Below are 19,392 nucleotides of genomic sequence, written 5' to 3'. Positions count from 1 at the left end.
CACAAACGTGAATCATAACTTATGGAAATCATCCAGAACTAAATGGGGTAACACAAGGGACCCATTTTGGACCACTTGTATTTAATTCTAGGGAAAACTGTTTATTTCAAAAGAGAAATATTGATAATTTTATTGTTTGGTGTAAGCATAATAAATTATTCATAAATAAAAAAAATGTATATTGATAAGGTTTGCTTAAAGCGGGAATTATTTGTAATTTTTTCTTCTGAAAAGTTCTTTATTTCTCATACATGTTAAAGTTCAACATTTTGAATCAAATTCCCTCATCACATACTTACATAAAACATATGTTAAATATCGCCAAAAACACAAAATGTCGTCCGGTACACACGTCGCTTTGAGAGGTGTGTCCGAGTTTAAACGTTTCAAAATTGAAATCATAGAACACATAAAACATAACACAAAATCAGCATAAAATCACCTTTCCTTCTTCGAATTCACGACGACATTTAATTCACTGCTAATTTTCAAAGAGAATTGATGCTTAAAATTAAATCGTGAATAAGGCCAATTACTATAATTTTCACAATTCAAAATATTACCTATTTCACTTGAATAAAGTTGCTTATTTCTTCGGTGTCATACAAAAAAAGTAAAATGTACAATTTCGAGAGATTGCGTGAAATAAATTAACAACGTTCAATTTAGATGGTGTTAGAGTGAGGAACGCTTTAAAACTCTAAGTTGAACGGTAAGTTTAAAAGCAATCAACAAATTTATACGTGTTAACAAGATGGTTAAAAATTCACATATTTCCGACTAGGAAGACGGTACGATTATGTTTCGTTTAAACAAAAGCTATTTCATGAAATTACCAAACCAAAATAAAGTTAACCTAGGTAACATTAATGATTATCCCGTTCATTTTTCAAATACAGATTATTATTCAAATGCGTCGCTGTTTCTTTTTTCGTAGCGAACTTTTAATTCAAATTAGGCGGCACAATATTTAATGTATGTAATGTAAAAAAAATTAACTGTTTATAATCATAATCTTAATAAAAGATAGTCACAAAATATAACATATTACAGAGTCTGGCCCAAAATGCTAGGAAAAACGACAGTTGGTACCATTTAACTTCAGTTCCATTCAAATGTTTATTTATATATATGACGCTTTAAATTTTCTCTGCGTTATATGAGTAATAATCACACGTATACTATTTGATCTTCAAATGCCTCTTTACATGCCTTGTTAAACCACTTTTTATTTTACATTTGAATGAACAGTCTCCACATTTGTACCACTTAATTTCCCTATCACTCAAATGCTTATTAAATAGATGACTTCTTAAATACGCCGCCCGTTTAGCTTTGTACGGGCAATTTTCACATGCATACCATTTAATTTTTTCTTCATCTAGATGTTTTACTCCTACGTGCACGTCTAAGGATCTTTTATGCTTAGTTTTAAAAGAACACTCATTGCAATTGTGCCATTTAACGTCTTCGTCGTTCAAGTGTAAGTTCTTTATGTGCTTTTTTAAATTAGATTTTGCTTTGGTCTTGAATGGACATTTTTGGCACTTGTGCCATTCAATGTCGTGTTCATCTAAGTGGATTGCATTTATATGGAGTCTTAAATTTGCTTTACGTCTAGTTTTATATGGACACTTGTCGCAAGCATACCGTTTGAGCGAATGGCTATTTTTAATGTGAAGTTTTAAATATTTTTTGAGTTTAGTTTTATAGGAGCACTCAGCACAGTAACACCAAGGTATTTCGTCAGTTTGCTTAAAGTCGGAATTGTTTGTAATCTTCTCTTCTGAAAAGTTCACATTATGAAGATTTTCTTTATTTCTCGTACACGTTAAAGTATGTTGAAGCCAGTTCAACGAGAGATTTGTTTCAAAGTCGCATTTTTGGCAAACGTAGGTTTGTATGCGGAAATCCTCACTTGAAAAAACCTTTTCAGATTCTCTCTTAAGGCCGTGATGTTTATAAATGTGTTGTTTGAACAAAACTGTCAGTTCCGTCTTATAATCACAGTCTTTACAGTAATAAGCTTCAATTTTGGCGTTGTCGCAAGTAAATTCCTCCGCAGATGAACGGTGTCGTCTCACGTGGTTCACAATAAAGAAAAGCGAAGTAGTAAAATAGGAACATAGTTTACAGTTGTGAACGTTTTGCCATGAAGATCTGCAACGTGTTGTGATTTCTTGACAGTATTCCAGAGTAGACATGTTGTCCACCTAAAATCGTTTTATCGTACAATGGAAGAACACTGGCACTTTTCTTACCCAAATCTTGTTGGAGCACAGTTAAAACCAAAAAAGATTAAAATTTTCTTCCCGCACGTGCAATTCGGCCGAACATAACCTCACGAATTAAAACCGCCAGAGCAAATATAGATTACATTAATATCCGCATCCATGCCGACCAATCGTAACAAAGCACGTTGGCGTCAAATTTAAATTTGCCAAAATTCAGATTTTTTTAATGTTCGATTTTACGATCTTTTGGATTTTTTCTTTTCCCGATTGTTCAATTATTTCATTTTTTATTTGTGATAATTTCTGCAATTTTTCGAGATTTCAACTTTAAATTCTTCACTCTCCCCTAATTCATGGTTTTACCTCGTTCTGAAGGAAGATGACCGAAGTAGGGTTGTGATACATGTAATAATTTTCAATGTTCTTTCTTTTCAAAATAGTTAAATCAATATTTAAAGTCAGTTTTTATCAAATCAAAGTGCTATCTTAAAATCTCGGTTGAGCTGTTAAGAAAATAAATATGAATCATAACTTTGGGAAAATCATTTAGAACACCTACGAATGGAAACTTGTTGATAAACTGGGCGTTTCATGTGGACACCGATATCCCTATCAACTTTATAAATGCACAACATTGAATGACGTCACACTTTATGAAGATTGTCAAAATAACACGTGTTTGATGGATTAGTAAAATTTTTGCATATTTCAGACTAGAAAAGCATAAATTAACTGCACTTTGATTAACGACGCTCGTTGGATGGAAAGGGTGGGGTTGAATGCGATTCGATTCGATTTTTTTTTAAGTAAAGTAGGCTTTGATATTTTTTCTTTAAGTTGGATAAACGGATTTGATGATTTAGTTTTTTGTATGTCAGTAGTCTGATTGACATTTGCTTTGAGCTGGATTGCCACTTTTCTGTTTCATTTATTAGATCAGAATTATTAGACCCAATTTTTTAATTAAGTAAACACATGTTTTAATTTTGTCAGCATAGATAAATTTGACATTGTGACGGATTCACAGATCATTGCGACATTATTTAAAAAGAAAATGCCTGAAATAGTTTTCCTGCAACAAAAAATTGAAATAAAAAGATGTTATTTACAGTTTCGAAAAGACAGGCCCGATCTTTCTTTCGAAGAAGTAACTATGAGGGTCTCGAACATATTTTCTGTAATGTAAGATATGCTGTAAAATATTTTTTAATTTTTTTTCTCATGGGTAGGAACATCAACTGTGGCGAAAATTTTATCAACAGGGGACCAAAATTTAAAAACATCACACTCTGGCAAGCGAAAACCAACGGATTTATTTACAAATTATTTATTTCGGAAAGACCTGCAACGACAAATTTGGCAACTTAATGAAAAAAACGAATATTTCACTGTAGATACTCTTTTGGCATATTCTAGGGAACAGTTGGAATTTAAAGGGGGCGAACCACATTATACAAAATTCTTAAGTCAATGGGTTATAAACACAGGGAAGTAAATGGTCGCAAAATTCTATGTGAACAAAAACATGTCGTTGCAGCCAAAATTACTTTTTTGAGAACATATTTACAGCTTCTAAATTCTTGTGAAAATTTGACTTTCGCGTATTTGGATGAAACATGGATCTATCAAAATGGTTCGTCCATTCGTCGCTGGGTGCACGATATTGATCTAAAAAGCAATCCCACCAAAATTAAAAGTGAAGGATCAAGGTTTACTATTCTCCGCGCGGGTCGTTCAACGGGGTTCTTGGATGGTTGTAACAATTTTTTAAATTCAAAAAATAACGATAGAGACAATCATAAAACGATGGACGGGACAATTTTTCAAAATTGGGTGGTTAATCAGCTCATTCCAGCTTTGGCAAAGTTGAACCAAAAATGTGTGGTGGTTTTAGACAATGCACCGTATCATTCGGTTCATTTGGATAAACCACCCACTTTTTCTTGTAAAAAATGTGAAATGCAGAAATGGCTCTGTAAACATAGCGTTGAATTTGACAAAAAAATTTCGAAGAAACAGTTGTGGGATTTAATTAAATTCTTCAGAAACAATAGAAAAAAATATTTGGTAGACGAGATATTAAGAGAAAGTGGCCATGAAGTTCTTAGATTATCTCCGTACCATTGTCAATATAATCCAATTGAAATGGCGTGGGGATTTTGTAAGAACTATTGCAACAAGCATATAAATTCTCAACCTTCATTAAAAAATAGGGTGGAGAATTATGGCTTGAGGCGCTTTCTAAATGTACTCCAAGCATGTGGCAAAATTTTTGTAAACATTGTGAAAAACTTATTTTGGCAGATTGGGAAAAAAATATGGGAAATCTTTCGTACGAATCTATACCTCCTTTCATTATTTCGCTAGGTGAATCTGATTCAGAATCTGAATTGGAAAATGACGGTGATGATACAGATTTACATAGCGAAATAATGGAAATGAAGTGAATTGTAGCTTGTCGGGGGGTGATATTTTTACGCATCTTTCGTCCTAAATTTTTCAAGGTAGTATGTGAAAAACTACTTGACGTACAACAAAATAAGTATAATTTTAGTTAGATCATCCACGTTGTTACTGTGCACCAAATTTTAAGCATTTTCATTTTTTTTGTAACTCTTCATGGACCTGGAGAAGGCGTATAGTAACGTTCTTATTAATAAGCGTTTGGAAGTACTTAGTAAAAGCAAATAAAGAGCACTACCTAAGCATTAGTAATAGCTATATGGATAAATCATTCAATTCAAAGCCGGAAAAATGTTTCAGAAGAGCTAAACCCGTCACAGCACTAGAGCAAGGTCGTTGTCTTTTACTAACCCTTTTAGTAATCTTAGAAAAGTGAAAAAAGAAGTTGGAAGATACGGAAATAGGCTGTTCCCAAAGGTCGAAATTTCCATTTCTAAGAAGAGTGGGCGAGCAGAACGAACTGATGATTGAGAATTAAAGATGAGATGCTAAATGTGGCATGCGACAATAGTCGTATGCAAAAGCAATGTTTAAGTGAAATTTTAGTGTTTGTTCCTTACATATGAAATAAATACTTACAAAAAGCCGAATAACTGTTTTAAATAGCGTAAAGTTTTATGCTTTCTAAGAAATGGATACCGTTAACTTGATTATTGCTACTGAAAACTGAAAGTATCGGCAACAATGTTGATATTTCTGGCATATTTTTAACCTTTAATTTAATAAAACATAACCTAAGGAAAAAAGTTCAGGGAATTTTTATTCTTCTGCATCGAATACCAACAAACTCACTAGATTTTCATGGCCAACCCTACTATATAAAGATCGTGAACGGATAATACGCAATTACGTACCAACTTTAATAGGTGGTTTCACTTACAACAAACAACAAATAACTCGCCAAAAAAAGGAAATGAATGACCTCTTAATACAATTCTACGTGCGCTGGCTTATAAAAATTTCCTAAAAATTTAAGCGGCAACCACTTTAGCTGACGCCGGCCGGTAGCTCTGGAACTCCGTGATGGTGGTGATGACATCACCGCCTTGGGCGACGATGGAGGGGAATGGGAGGACGTCAGTACCACTTCGGACACGAATTGAGCTTGGTGCTATTATTTTATATTTTTAATAAATTCAATGAAAGACCTTTCTGGCTTATAAAAACGACTGCAATATGGGTCACTGCTTACGTAATTGAATGTATTTTTTATTTTTCAAATGCTTTTTCGCGACATTGTTTTTTTTTCTGCACAAGTTGAATTTTTAAAATCGGGACACCACAATAGGATGAACGGATAACTTCATCAACGATCTACCATGTTTAACATATACATGAGATTTCTAGAATACACCTAAAATTTCCAATAACAGACAGAAGACCTACAGTTCAATTTAAATTCATTTAATTATACACAGTAAAGTATCCATCATCTCTGAAAGTACTGCACTAATTCTTGTGAAATTTGTCTTGTATATTATATATTTATAAGATAAAAACATTTAACATTAAATTATTTCTTCAGAGTCAAAAAATATAACACATTAACACAAATGATAAAAAAAAAACCAACTAAATAAAAAATTGACTTATATACATTCGACATAACACTAGCACACCTAACTAAACGTCAACGTTTGTTGTAAAATTATTGTTTTTTAAGTGTTAATTTGGTCTTTTTTCAATAATGTAATTTTAATTAAAATTTTTCAAAAAGCTTACATAACAATGTATTCATTATTTAGAATCATTAAATCGGAATCTTGTTATTTGTAGAATATTTTATAAATTATTTGGAAATCGCATTTAAATGAATATTTATACCTTTATTTGAGTTGCATAATATGGGCACTAGCATAATTTATGAAAAAAGTGTCCTACGCTAGGATTATGACAGGTGATAGTATTTTCAAGGTTAGCGACGATTTTCTGATTTTCAGTGTTTTCATGTTGGCAAAAATAAAATAGTGCCTGCGTTACACTTCTGAACTCAAAAAAAATGCACTATTTAATCACGGAATATTTGACTATTAGTGCTATTTAAAAAAAATCAAGTTGCAGAAACCGTTCTCGCGATATTCAAGTGCTTTCATAATTTTTAGCAACCCTCTATGTTGTTATTTAATAACTTTTAAAATGAGATTATCAAAAAAGTACCTGTTGAATACGTATAAAAATTTATAATTTTCTGTTCCAGATAAGCTTATCATCTTCCTGAAATACGATTAAAATCTGAGATGGTAAGGTTCACATTTACATCAAAAATGATGTCTCGATTTTTTCTTTAATAACATATTGCTATGGGGCAGACGATGATGTCTTTGTCACGTAATTAAGGAGATTTGAACGTTAATCATCGAAAACGAGCCTCTATAATTTAAAAATTTGTCTACGAACGTATATTTCTGATCCACATAATCTCAAAATGGGGATCGATCAATGATGACAACAAATGTGGAAGGTCAATAGGGACACAAGACACAACGAATAGATGTGCTCATTGGGTTTTTCAGATTACCACTTGTGACGTCGTGTATTAAACCTTACGTTGTGCATCTTATGTGGTTTATTTTTTAAAAGCCTTTATTTATTTAATGTACGTAATACAAAAAATTAATCATCTGATTTTTTTTATTCAAAATCTGAACGAAAATATAGCCACAAAATGTAACACATCACACAGTGCTGACACAAACGAAAAAAAAATATTGACTAAACAAAAATTTACGTATTTACATTCAACTTATTAAAAGCCTTACTCCTTAACATCCGTTCCATTCTTATGAGAATTATTTATATGACTAGCGAGCAGATTTCTAGGTTTAATGCTTTTTGTGAAAAATGTAAGCACTTCAAAACTTTTTTATATCTGTAAATATGATACAATGTGGAGTCATTTGACACATTTTTTTTATGCTTATTTGCTTTTTTTTCAATTTTATGCATATTAAAACTTATATGCTTATTTAATGCTTTTTTCGACGAATATGAGTTTTAATGCATATTTTGTTCAAATGCCCGCCCTGTCGGGATGACAAATATTTGTTAGTTAGCCGTATCGTAACGTATGCATTTTACCTGGACTTGACCATTGAAGTACACTTACTCAAGACCGTTTCTGTGAATAGGTTCCGGTCGTTTGGGTAATAAAATTTTATTATAGGATTGGAAAAATACTCCATAGATTTTATGACTTTAAATCCTTACTTCCGTTGATAATGAATTAAAGCTTTTAACCAGATGTTCTTTTTCGGCAATGCCAAAAGTAAAATCGACGCCGGATGAGTGGATAAGGGATTTTCTAGAATTAAAATTTGAAAACAACAAAATATTCTGCAGAGCTTGTGTGAAAAACGTAAGCCCACTAATTTTTTTTATCTATTTTCCTTTGTTAATCCTGTATATGTACGTTGTTTTAGATTCAAAGTGATAAAAAATATAACGTGACGCAACATGTCAGAACGATTCTTCATGTAGAAAGGAAGAAAATGTTTGAAGTTTCTAAAATTAAACAGCAGACCATACATGAATCTGTTGCATCTACTTCCACAAAAGATGAGCAGTTGCAGTTTAATTTAGATTTATGTAAAATGATGATCCAGTCCAATATACCTTTAAAAAAATTGGAGAAAGGCCCTCTTCAAGAATTCCTTGAAAAACACTGCAATCGACATATTCCGGTTGAAAGTACTCTCCGAAAAAATTATGTAGGCCCAGTGTTTCAGCAAGTTTACAACAAAATTAAACATGGCATTGGAGATAATTATTTATGGTTCGCTGATGATGAAACAACCGATAGTTGTGGAAGATACGTGGCAAGTTTAATTGTTGGAATCTTAAATGAAAATTTCCCTAGTCGAGGGTATGTAGTAAGTTTGAAAATGTTAGATAAAACAAATGGCAATACGATTACCAGATTTGTAAATGACAGTCTTACGTCACTATTTTTGCCAAATGCCGTTCCGGCAAATAAAATTTTATTGATGATCTCGGATGCAGCTCTTTATATGTTGAAAGCAGGGAATAATCTAAAAATATTGTACCATTTGTACCCTAATTTAATTCACTCTACTTGCATTGCCCACGGTTTAAACAGAGTGGCTGAAAGAATACGTTTGCAGACTGTTAATAAATTAGTGGCAAATGCTGAAAAGATTTTTGTTAAAGCCCCACTAAGAGTGCAACATTTTAAGGAAAATTTTCCAAACATACCATTGCCCCCAGAGCCGATTATAACGAGGTGGGGAACATGGTTACAGGCCACATTTTACTATGGCAAATATATTAAAGAATTTGAGGAAGTAGTCACGGAGTTTAGCGAAGATTCTTCTCAATCGATTAAAGATTGCATAAATATTTTGGAAAACAAAGATTTGCGACAAGATCTAGCTTTTCTAAGAAGCAATTATCAATTCGTATGTGAGGTAATAGAAAAGTTAGTAAAACCCAACATGTTGTTGGTAGATGCCATAAGCTTAGTGAAAGAATTTAAACAACAAGCAAACGTAGTAAGGGGTGATATTGGTACTAGAGTATCTCAAAAACTTGAGGAAGTGTTAAATAAAAATGCAGGTTTTGGTGTTCTTTCCGACGTTGCTCGTGCTTTACAAGGCCAGAAGGTGGAAAATTTGGAGTTAGATTCAACATTAGTTGCAAAATTCAAATTTGCACCAACAATGAGTGTGGATGTTGAACGCACATTCTCCAATTTTAAACACATTTTAAATGATCGGCGAAAAAATTTGACAGTGGACAACTTGGAACATATTACAATCATAAATTGTTTTAAAGAAAACTGAAATACGTGTGTAAAATATAAAGTCTAGGATTATTGTAATAATTTTATCCAAAGTTCTAAGAAGTGTTCTTTGATTTGTAATATGATTATGTTTTTAATGCTTTTTTGCTTAAAATAAAACTTTTTTAATGAAAGTGTTATGCTTATTTAATGCTTTTTTGCTTAAAATAAAACTTTTATTGAAAATGTGCTTATTTAAGCGCTTATTCTTATTTTTTTTTGTGCTTATAAATCCGCTCTCTAGTGATGAGTTTCCATTTTGGTGTTGTCACAAGTAAATGTTTCTAGGGAGAATCAGTGTCGTCTCATGTGGTTTGCCATAAGGAAAAAGCAGGTTGAAGAATAAGGGCATAGTTTGCAAGTGTGTATGTTTTACCATAAAGACCTCCCACCTAATTACGATTGCTTCACATTATTCCAAAGTTAAAACTCTGGTCATCGAAAACCGTTTTATCACACTCTGGAAGGATCCTGGCATTTTTCTTATCCAAAGCCCGTTGGCACACAGTTAAAAGCGGAAATGAATATTTCTTGACATACGTGTAATTAGAACGAACATAACCGCACAAATTAAAACTCCCAGTGCAACTGGTATACATTAATTTCTGCAAGCCTGCCGACCAATCACAACAAAACACATTGGCGTCAAATTCAAATTGGCGCAAATTCGAAATGTTTAAGCATGTTTTCTAATTGACACCGATTTTCGGTTTTTTAAATGTTCGTCAGGTCTTCGATTTTACGATTTGTTTTTGATTTTTCCGATTTTTCAACTATTCCATTTTTAATTTTGACATTTTTTCCAATTGTTCCAAGTTTCAACTTTCAATTTTTTAATTTTGAGCTTGGAAAATGTTTAGATTTAGTTTTTATTTATAAAATAACAAACTCGGGTGAGAGTGAGAAGTTACAAACGTGAATCATAACTTATGGAAATCATCCAGAACTAGTGTTGTTAAATAATCGGCTATTTTTTTGTTAATAAACTGCTTTTACACTAATTACACAAGCTGATGTTGGGGCTTATAAAAAAGAAGTTGCAAGAAACAAAATTTAACCCAACCTTTCAACGGCTATACGGCTAATCACCAAAACGTAGACATATCGAATTATTCGAAGTTACGGAGATACCTGAAAATACAAAGTGAATCTTGTACATCCAAAAAATTAAGAATTTTTAGTAAAAAGCAGATTGACTAATTTTTGAATGAGGCTCCTGAGGATATAGAGGCTGTTATTGAAAGGTACGTACAACGAAATTGACAGTTATTCGCGAAGTCTAAGAAGTCTGGAAAACTTATTTTGTGTTATCAAAATTAGAAGGGGAAAATTAACACATATCCAACCTTTTTAAACGATACTAAAGGATGGACAACGAATTTGGACATAAATTTTAATAATTTTTATGTCTAAAAGGAGAACATTTTTACCTGAACTTTTTTTTTACTTAGCACTCATACTTCCAGACCAATCGCCGATTTTATTTTGTACGTAACTTTCAATAACACCCTGTATACGCTATTACACTTATACTCATATTGGGAGCTTTGTGATGATCTTGTGCTAACCCAAACGTTCAAAATTTACATGTGAACAAAATTCGAAAACCCGTGAAAATTTTGAAGTCACAGCCATGAACGGTGAGCGTCAACAAGATAGAATCGTACGTAGTGTTTTGAAATAGCGGAATTCATTCTAATGCAAGTGGTGAACCGCAAAAGTGGAAAAGTGCCTTGAATTTACGATACAAAAATATGGCGAAAACATTATATTCCGTCTTATAAAATCTCCTTGTTCTTTTCAAATGCACGATTATAAATTTCGATCACATAAATGCAGCTTGTTAAATTTACACAGTTCTCTAGTTTGCAACATCTTATCTAAAGCGAACGTATGTCCTGGCACACACTGTTATGATGGTTGTGTGTTGGCATTTTTTTTTGTTTTTGTTTTATTGGCAGTCAGAAGAAAAACAACACGATTTAATTCAACAGTTTAAGAGACGTAGAACGTGTAGCGCTAATCGTTCTAGATCCGGTCTTTGACTGTCTGTTCAAACTAACCACAGCTACGTACAACCATGTCGCGGTGCCCCCGTAAGGATGCGCTATATCTACTGCGTCCGATGGCGCCTACGGCAGCTGCTTCAAGTTTTTTTATTTAGGGTAAATGTGTACAAGAGTACGCACTTAGTGTAAAACTGTCAACAACTTTTTAATTTTTTTGGATAGACAAATTTTATGATATGGGTTCGTTATATACATGTTTGGAGATCAGATATATTTAATTGTACGCCCCAACACCACTATATTTTAAGAGTAATTTCAATTTTTGTCAAGATGTGTAAATGCGCACTCTTAGACAGTTCATTGCACAAGAGTGCGCATTTGAACGCTTATGAGTACGCATTACATTTTATGAAAAAATATTTGTTTCTAAGGTGAAAATAAATGGGAACAAGTGACTACAGACTACACATAAAACGGGAGACCTATTTCTTCGTACTCTAGGGGTCTTGAAAAGACGAGAAAACGTAAAAATAGAGAGTCGGTCGACGGACTCGATTACAACACGCTCAGGAAGTAAAAATAAAAAAAAAATCACCATAACCACCACCCCACAAGTCGAGAAGCAGTACAAAGTAGTACAGTTAAATAATTCATTATCGTATGATATGTATCTCCAAGACTATTAGACTACGTATTGCAAGCAATGCTCACTCTTATTCAATACCTCGCTGCGCACTCTTGTACATTTGTACATAACCTAATGTTTTCAAAGTTAAAAGCTTTTGATGGACAGAAAGTGTAAAACTGTTGGTGTATAACGACACCTTAAAAGTTACAACTAATGAAAATTATTACTGTAAAATAAAAGAACTGGTACGTACCTTACAAAAAACTAAAACTATGAGCGGTAAAAATTACATCCACACAACGTGTGAACATAAAATCGTCAGTACGACCAAACTATAAACTATATTCAGGTTACTTTTGCACCTTTATCTCAGGTTTAACATTAAATTCTGAATGGTATAACTTCATCTTACCCAGATGGCACTAATAAGCAGAAATCATCAGTGCGTACTCTTATACATATGCGCACTCTTGTACACATTTACCCTAATAAAGCAAAATTAATGAATTAAAACTGCATCGTGAATCAAATTCCCAGATCATTGCAAAGATAAAACAGATGTTAAATATGGCCCAACCACAAAATGTCGTCCAGTACACACGTCGCTTTAAAAGGCGTGTCCCAGTATAAATGTTCCAAAATTAAAGTCATAGAACAAATAAAACATAACACAAATTCAGCATAAAATCTCCTTTCACTCTTCGAATTCACAACGACATTCACTTCACAGCTAATTTCCAAAAAGAAACAAATCAATGCTCAAAATTAAATTATGAATAATGCCAATTACTATTTTAAACTTCAAAATGAGAATCTATTATATTTAAATATCTAATATTTAAGGAAGAAAAACCGTCTATCCCTTTAAACGAATAATAGAATAAAGTTGCTTATTTTTTCGGTGTCATACAAGGAAAATAAAATGTATAATTTCGACAGATTGCGTGAGAAAAAAAACAACAATTTTAATGACTGCTAAATTGTGTTAGAATCAGGAACGGTTAAAAATCCTAACATGAACGGTGAATTTATAGCAATCAACAAATTTACACCACGTGTTAACAACATGGTCAAAAATTCACACATTGTGGCGTCGCCGTCGGTACGATTTAAGTTTCGTTGAAACAAAGGCAATTTTATGAAATTATCAAACCAAAATAAACTTAACCTAGGTAACTTTCATGGTTACCGAGTGGCTGTACCTCTACACCAGACAAACAATCAACCAAAAAGACCTGATTTACAAATTCCCTAAACGAGCTGCCAAACTAACAGCGAAGACATTAAAGTTGCACATGGTTGTCGATGTTTGACGATTTTCTTAATTCAATTTTCAGATTAGAATTATTCAAAAGCGAACTTTTAATTCAAATTGGGACACCAAATTATTTTATGTACTTATGGAAGATAAAAAAACATTGAAAATGTTTCTAATCCTAATCTTAATAAAAATATAGTCACAAAATATAACATATTACAGGGTCTGAGACAAATGCTAGACAAAAAAAAACAAACGAACTAATAAAAATAGATATACATACATTCAAAATTATAGTACTACATTCAACTAAACTACAACTAAAACCCACACGTGTTTTTCCTGTTCATAAATAGATGCTCAACTTTTAATTTAGTAAGGACAGTTGGTAGAATTTAACTTCAGTTCCATTCAAATGGTTATTTACTTATATGACGCGTTAAATATTCACTGCGTTATATGAGCAATAATCACACGGATACTATCTGATCTTCAAATGGACCTTTACATGTCTTCTTAATTTACTTTTTGTTTTACCCTTCTCCACATTTGAACCATTTAATTTCCTCATCATTCAAATGTTTATACAATACATGAATTTTTAAACTACTTTTTGTTTTACCTTTGAATGAACACTGTCCACATTTGAACTAGTTAATTTCCTCATTATTCAAATGTTGACAGATTACATGACTTTTTAAGTTCGATGCTTGTTTGGTTCTATAGGAACAATTGTGACAATTGTACCACTTAATTTTTGTGTCGTCTAGATGCTTGTAATTAACGTGTTTTTTCAAAGATGCTCCACGCTTAGTTTTGAAAGAACACTCGTTGCATTTGTGCCATTTAACGTCTTCGTCGTTCAAGTGTAAGTTGCTTATGTGTTGTCTTAAATATGTTTTTGCTTTGGTCTTGAATGGGCATTTTTGGCACTTGTGTCATTCAGCATCTTGTTCATCTAAGTGGATTCTATTTATGTGGACTTTTAAATTTCCAATCCATCTGCTTGTAAATGTACACTTGTCGCATGCATACGACTTATACTATTACTCTTTCAAAGAACTCACACTTTGAAGATTTTCTTTCATTTCCGTGCATGCTGAAGTACATATGCTGAAACGACTTTAACGACAGATTTGGCTCAAAATAATATTTTGCGCAACCGTAGTTTTCTATGCTGGAATCCTCACTAGATGATTCCTCACTAAATGATTCCTCACTAGATGTTTCCTCACTAGATTCCCTCTTAGGGCCGTCATGTGTATTAATGTGTTGTTTAAACACAAGTGTCAGATTAGTCTTAAAATCACAGTGATTAGTTTTAACAGTGATAAGCTTCCATTTTGGAGTTGTCACAAGTAAATGTTTCCAGGGGGAATCAGTGTCGTCTCATGTGGTTCGTCATAAGGAAAAGCAAAGTTGAAAAGTAAGTACAAGTGCGTACGTTTTTCCATGAAGACCTCCCAGCTGTTGTGATTACTTCATTCATAGTATTTCAAAGTTGATACTTTGCCCACCTAAAACCGTTTTATCACACTGTGGAAGAATACTGGCATTTTTCTTACCCAAATCTGGTTGGAGAACAGTTAAAACCGGAAAGGATTATATATTTCTTTACACACGTACAACTTGAACGAACATAACCGCACAAATTAAAATTCGCAATTCAACTTGACTACATTAATTTCCACAACCGTGTCGACCAATCACAACAAAGCATATTGCTTCAATTTAATTTGGCGCGAGTTTGAATGGTCTAACCACGGGTTCTAACTGGCATCGATTTTTGGTCTTTTAAATTTTCTTCAGTTTTTCGATTTTCGATTTCCTAGTTTTCTAATTTTACGAATTTTTCAACTACTCCATTTTTTGTTTTTCATATTTTTTTTTGTAATTACTTGATTTTGGATTTTAAGTCGCATCAACTTCAAATTTTTTAATTCTTATGATTGACAGCAATAAACATGGAAGGTCAACAAGGAAACAATGAACAGGTGTGCTCATTCCATTTTTCACTTTACTGTCTCGTTATGAAGTCATGTACTTCTTGAACCTTATGTTTTGCATATTATGTGTTTTATTTTAAAAACGCGTTAAGTATTTATTAAAAGTATGTAATGTGAAAAATTAAACATTCAATTAGTTTTTATTTAATATCTTAATCAAAAGAAGTCACAAATTATAGCACATCATAGAGTGGCTGAAGAAAACATACAGGTATTACTACATTCAACTAAATATGGGCATACCCCGCTTATAATCAACTAAATGTCACACCGCTTTTTATGTGTTTATAAAAAGATTATCTACTTTGACTTTTGTAAGGACAATGTTCGCATTTGTACTACTTAAGATTACTGCGTTTCGTCTTATATGAACAATAGAAGCACTAATACGATTTGATATCCAAATGGATTTTTACATGCCTTCTTAAATTAGATTTTGCTTTACTTCTGTATGGACAGTTCGCACAGTCGTACCACTTAATTTTTTCTTGATCCAAATGTTGAAAAATTACATGATTTCTTAAATGCGACGGTAGTTTAGCTCTGTATGGACAATTTTCACATTCATACCATTTAATTTTTTCTTCATCTAGATGTTTTATTCCTACGTGTACGTTTAAGGATTTTTTGTGCTTAGTTTTGAAAGAACACACATTGCATTTGTACCATTTAACATCTTCGTCCTTCAAGTGTAAGTTTTTTATGTGTTTCTTTAAATTAGCTTTAGCTTTGGTCTTGAATGGACATTTTTGGCACTTGTGCCATTCAATATCGTCCTCATCTATGTGGAGACTATTTATATGGAGTCTTAAATTTGCTTTACGTCTAGTTTTATATTGACACTTATCGCATGCATACCGTTTGTTCGAATGGGTATTTTTAATGTGACGTTTCAAATATTTTTGGAGTTTAGTTGTGTAGGGACATTCAGCACAATAACACCAAGGCATTTCGTGACATTGGTTAAAGTCGGAATTGTTTGTAATCTTTTCTTTTGCAAAGTTCACATTTTGAAGATTTTCTTTATTTCTCGTACATATTAAAGTGTGCTGAAGCCAGTTCAACGAGAGATTTGTTTCAAAGTCGCATTTTTGGCAAACGTAGGTTTGTATGCGGAAATCCTCACTTGAAAAAACCTTTTCAGATTCTCTCTTAAGGCCGTGATGTTTATAAATGTGTTGTTTGAACAAAACTGTTAGTTCCGTCTTATAATCACAGTCTTTACAATAATAAGCTTCAATTTTGGCGTTGTCGCAAGTAAATTCCTCCAGAGATGAACGGTGTCGTCTCACGTGGTTCACCATAAAGAAAAGCGAAGTTGTAAAATAGGGACATAGGTTACAGTTGTGAACGTTTTGCCATGCAGATCTGCAACGTGTTGTGATTCCTTGACAGTATTCCAGAGTTGACATGTTGTCCACCTGAAATCGTTTTATCACACAATGGAAGAGAATTGGCACTTTTCTTACCCAAAACTTGTTGGAGCACAGTTAATACGGAACAAGAGTAAAATTTTCTTCCCGCACGTGCAATTCTGCCGAACATAACCTCACGAATTTGATCCGCCAGTCAAAATAGATTACATTAATTTCCGCATTCATGCCCACTAATCGCAACAAAGCACGTTGGCGTCAAATTTAAATTTGCCTGTTCTTAGGTTTTTCGATTTTACGATTTTTCAGTTCCCGATTTTTGAATGATTCCAATTTTATTTGTGATATTTTCTGCATTTTCTGAAAAAACAGACACGCTTTTAATATCGGGAAACTGTCACAAAAATATTGATGCTACTGTTCGTCTCCACGCCAGGCAATATCCAAACAGAAGAATTTCCTCAAATCAAGCGTTTAGAAAACTTGAAAAAAAATTACGAGCATTTAGGCAATTAAAAAAAAATTAAGTTAGGAATCGAACTGTAACAACGCCGGATAATGAAGCTGTTCTGAATAAAATTGTAGCAGAAATTCCCACGTGAGTCAAAGACAGATTGTAAGACAAATGTAGATTAGTTTGGGTTTGGTTTTCAGTATCTTAAACACCAACCGATTTCATCCATACCATGTGACAACTGTCCAATATTTAATAGAACGATATTTTATCCGACGGTTAGTGTTTTCCGAATTCGTGAGGGCTCAAATACGTGACAATGAAGATTTTTTATTTAACGTTTTGTTTACGGATGAAGCCACAGTTACCAATAACATGTATGTAAACAGACACAACTCCCATTACTATGCCCAGCAAAATCCCCATTGATATCAGGAAGAGCAGTCTCAAGTAGTTTTCAAAGTTAATGCTTGGCGCGGAATTGTTGGTAACCACGTCATTGGTCCACATTTTTTTGAAGGAAATTTAAACCAACCTATGTATCTAAAATTTTTAAAGAATATTTTACCTGAACTGGTGGAAAACGCAAAGCTAGACATACGAAGAATAATTTGGTTTCAAAATGATGGCGCTCCCGCTCATTATCAGAGAGACGTTAGGAACTATTTATACAGAGCGTTTGGACCAAGAGTTATTGCTAGAGAAGAGTACGCTTGGCCCTGATCTAACGCCATTAGATATTTTTCTTTGGGGGAAGTTGAAAAATGGCGTTTATAGGGTCCCAATCTAAAATGAAAACCACTTACGTGAAAGGATAATAGCGTCATGCAGATCTTTAACTCTCGATACGTTAGATAGGGTTCGTAGACATTTTGAACGTAGGATAGGACTTTGTGAAGATAGTGGAGGCAGGCATTTTGAACATTTATTATAAATTCGTTTTCTTCGTAATCTGATGCATTAATAAATTGAGTATTAGTTTTTTCAATTTTGTCATTATTTGGCATTGACATCTTTGTCATTTTTTTCTGCGATTGACTATTAAAACAAAATTAAATTGGACGAAGTCGTCTCGGGGTGTATATGTTGCCCATGACCAATGCAAAAATTGTCAGGCGTGAACAGATGAAACTATATATAATATATATAGTTTTATCTATATAGTTTTATTTTTTTTAGAAAAAAAGTTATAATTCGTGTATTTAGTACTTTTTTTTAAGTCCCCAAAAATGATAATATTAAGTTATATGTAAATTTTAAGGACGAAGACTACCGTCTTTTCCATAAATTAACAGAGGCTCACATTAATAAATAAGAAAAAAAAAGAAAGTGGGTATTGCAGCGCAAACTTTAAGTTCACATGTGGCTGCTGGGATAAAATTACTAACTCGTACAGGTATGGTAATTTTAATAATAATATTATTTTTCTAATTTTATGTAATTTTTTAGCTCCCCAAGAAATGACTGAGTAGGCTACCAAAACTGCAAAGTTTGTTTTGTTTGTGGATCAGGTATTCGACAGCCTGAATGCGAGTTGCCTGCATTCTGATAAAAGCGAGAAATTCACATGTGCAGTTACCAAAAATTGCATTCATTACCAGTTTTGGTTGGAGGCTATTCAAGTGTTCGAAACCATGAAATTCACGATGATGCCGTTTTGATGGACAATTTGAAAATTTTTAAAAAAATCTATTTTTTTGTTAACACGGGCAATGCCTACACTATTGTACAAAGATTTTGTAGCCTGCAAATATCTCGCTCATAAGAAATTCAGCAATAAAATAAATAATATGAAACTGTTGACAAATTAAACACTGTTATCAGTTTAATCCTTTTTTTATTATAAAATAATGTATTTAATGAGTATACATTTATATATACATACCGTCGTTTCCAAAAAATTTCGGGCAAATGACATTAACATAAAGTCACATTCCCATCGCTTTTCATTGATCTACGAGAACATGATTTGCTGATCTTGCCCGAAATTTTTCGCAAGCGACTGTGTCCTGTGTTCATTTTTGTTAATTGTTTTGTTAAATTAAATTAAACATTATTATTATTATTAAAACCGGTGCCAAAGTTAGTGAAAACTTCTGTTAAAGTGTCGGTTTGACAGACATTTTCACTAAGATGTGAGATGCTTGTTAATTTATTCTATGATAATAA

General features: G+C 32.9%; 2 protein-coding genes across 2 annotated transcripts; both read right to left on the bottom strand.

Annotated features, from left to right (window-relative positions):
- Window positions 1–1,181: 1,181 nt before the first annotated feature.
- LOC135142563 (RE1-silencing transcription factor B-like) lies at window positions 1,182–2,204 on the bottom strand. Its single transcript, XM_064074282.1, has one exon. It carries the CDS (start codon window positions 2,202–2,204, stop codon window positions 1,182–1,184), a length of 1,023 nt encoding a protein of 340 aa, XP_063930352.1.
- An 11,402-nt stretch (window positions 2,205–13,606) lies between these two features.
- Window positions 13,607–17,733, bottom strand: LOC135142562 (zinc finger X-chromosomal protein-like). The gene is made up of 7 exons (XM_064074281.1): window positions 17,629–17,733; window positions 16,255–16,817; window positions 15,813–16,188; window positions 14,441–14,689; window positions 14,138–14,322; window positions 13,674–13,710; window positions 13,607–13,627 (listed from the first exon to the last, which is right to left on the bottom strand). The coding sequence occupies exons 1-7, from the start codon at window positions 17,731–17,733 to the stop codon at window positions 13,607–13,609; spliced, it is 1,536 nt and encodes a 511-aa protein (XP_063930351.1).
- Between the last annotated feature and the right edge of the window lie 1,659 nt (window positions 17,734–19,392).

Source organism: Zophobas morio, unplaced genomic scaffold, assembly GCF_036711695.1.
Source record: "Zophobas morio isolate AGI-343-1 ecotype UQ-CSIRO unplaced genomic scaffold, CSIRO_AGI_Zmor_V1 ptg000049l, whole genome shotgun sequence".
NCBI classification, from domain to species: domain Eukaryota; kingdom Metazoa; phylum Arthropoda; class Insecta; order Coleoptera; family Tenebrionidae; genus Zophobas; species Zophobas morio.
Note: the sequence above shows the minus strand (reverse complement) of the source record. Positions and strands in the feature narration are given on the sequence as shown.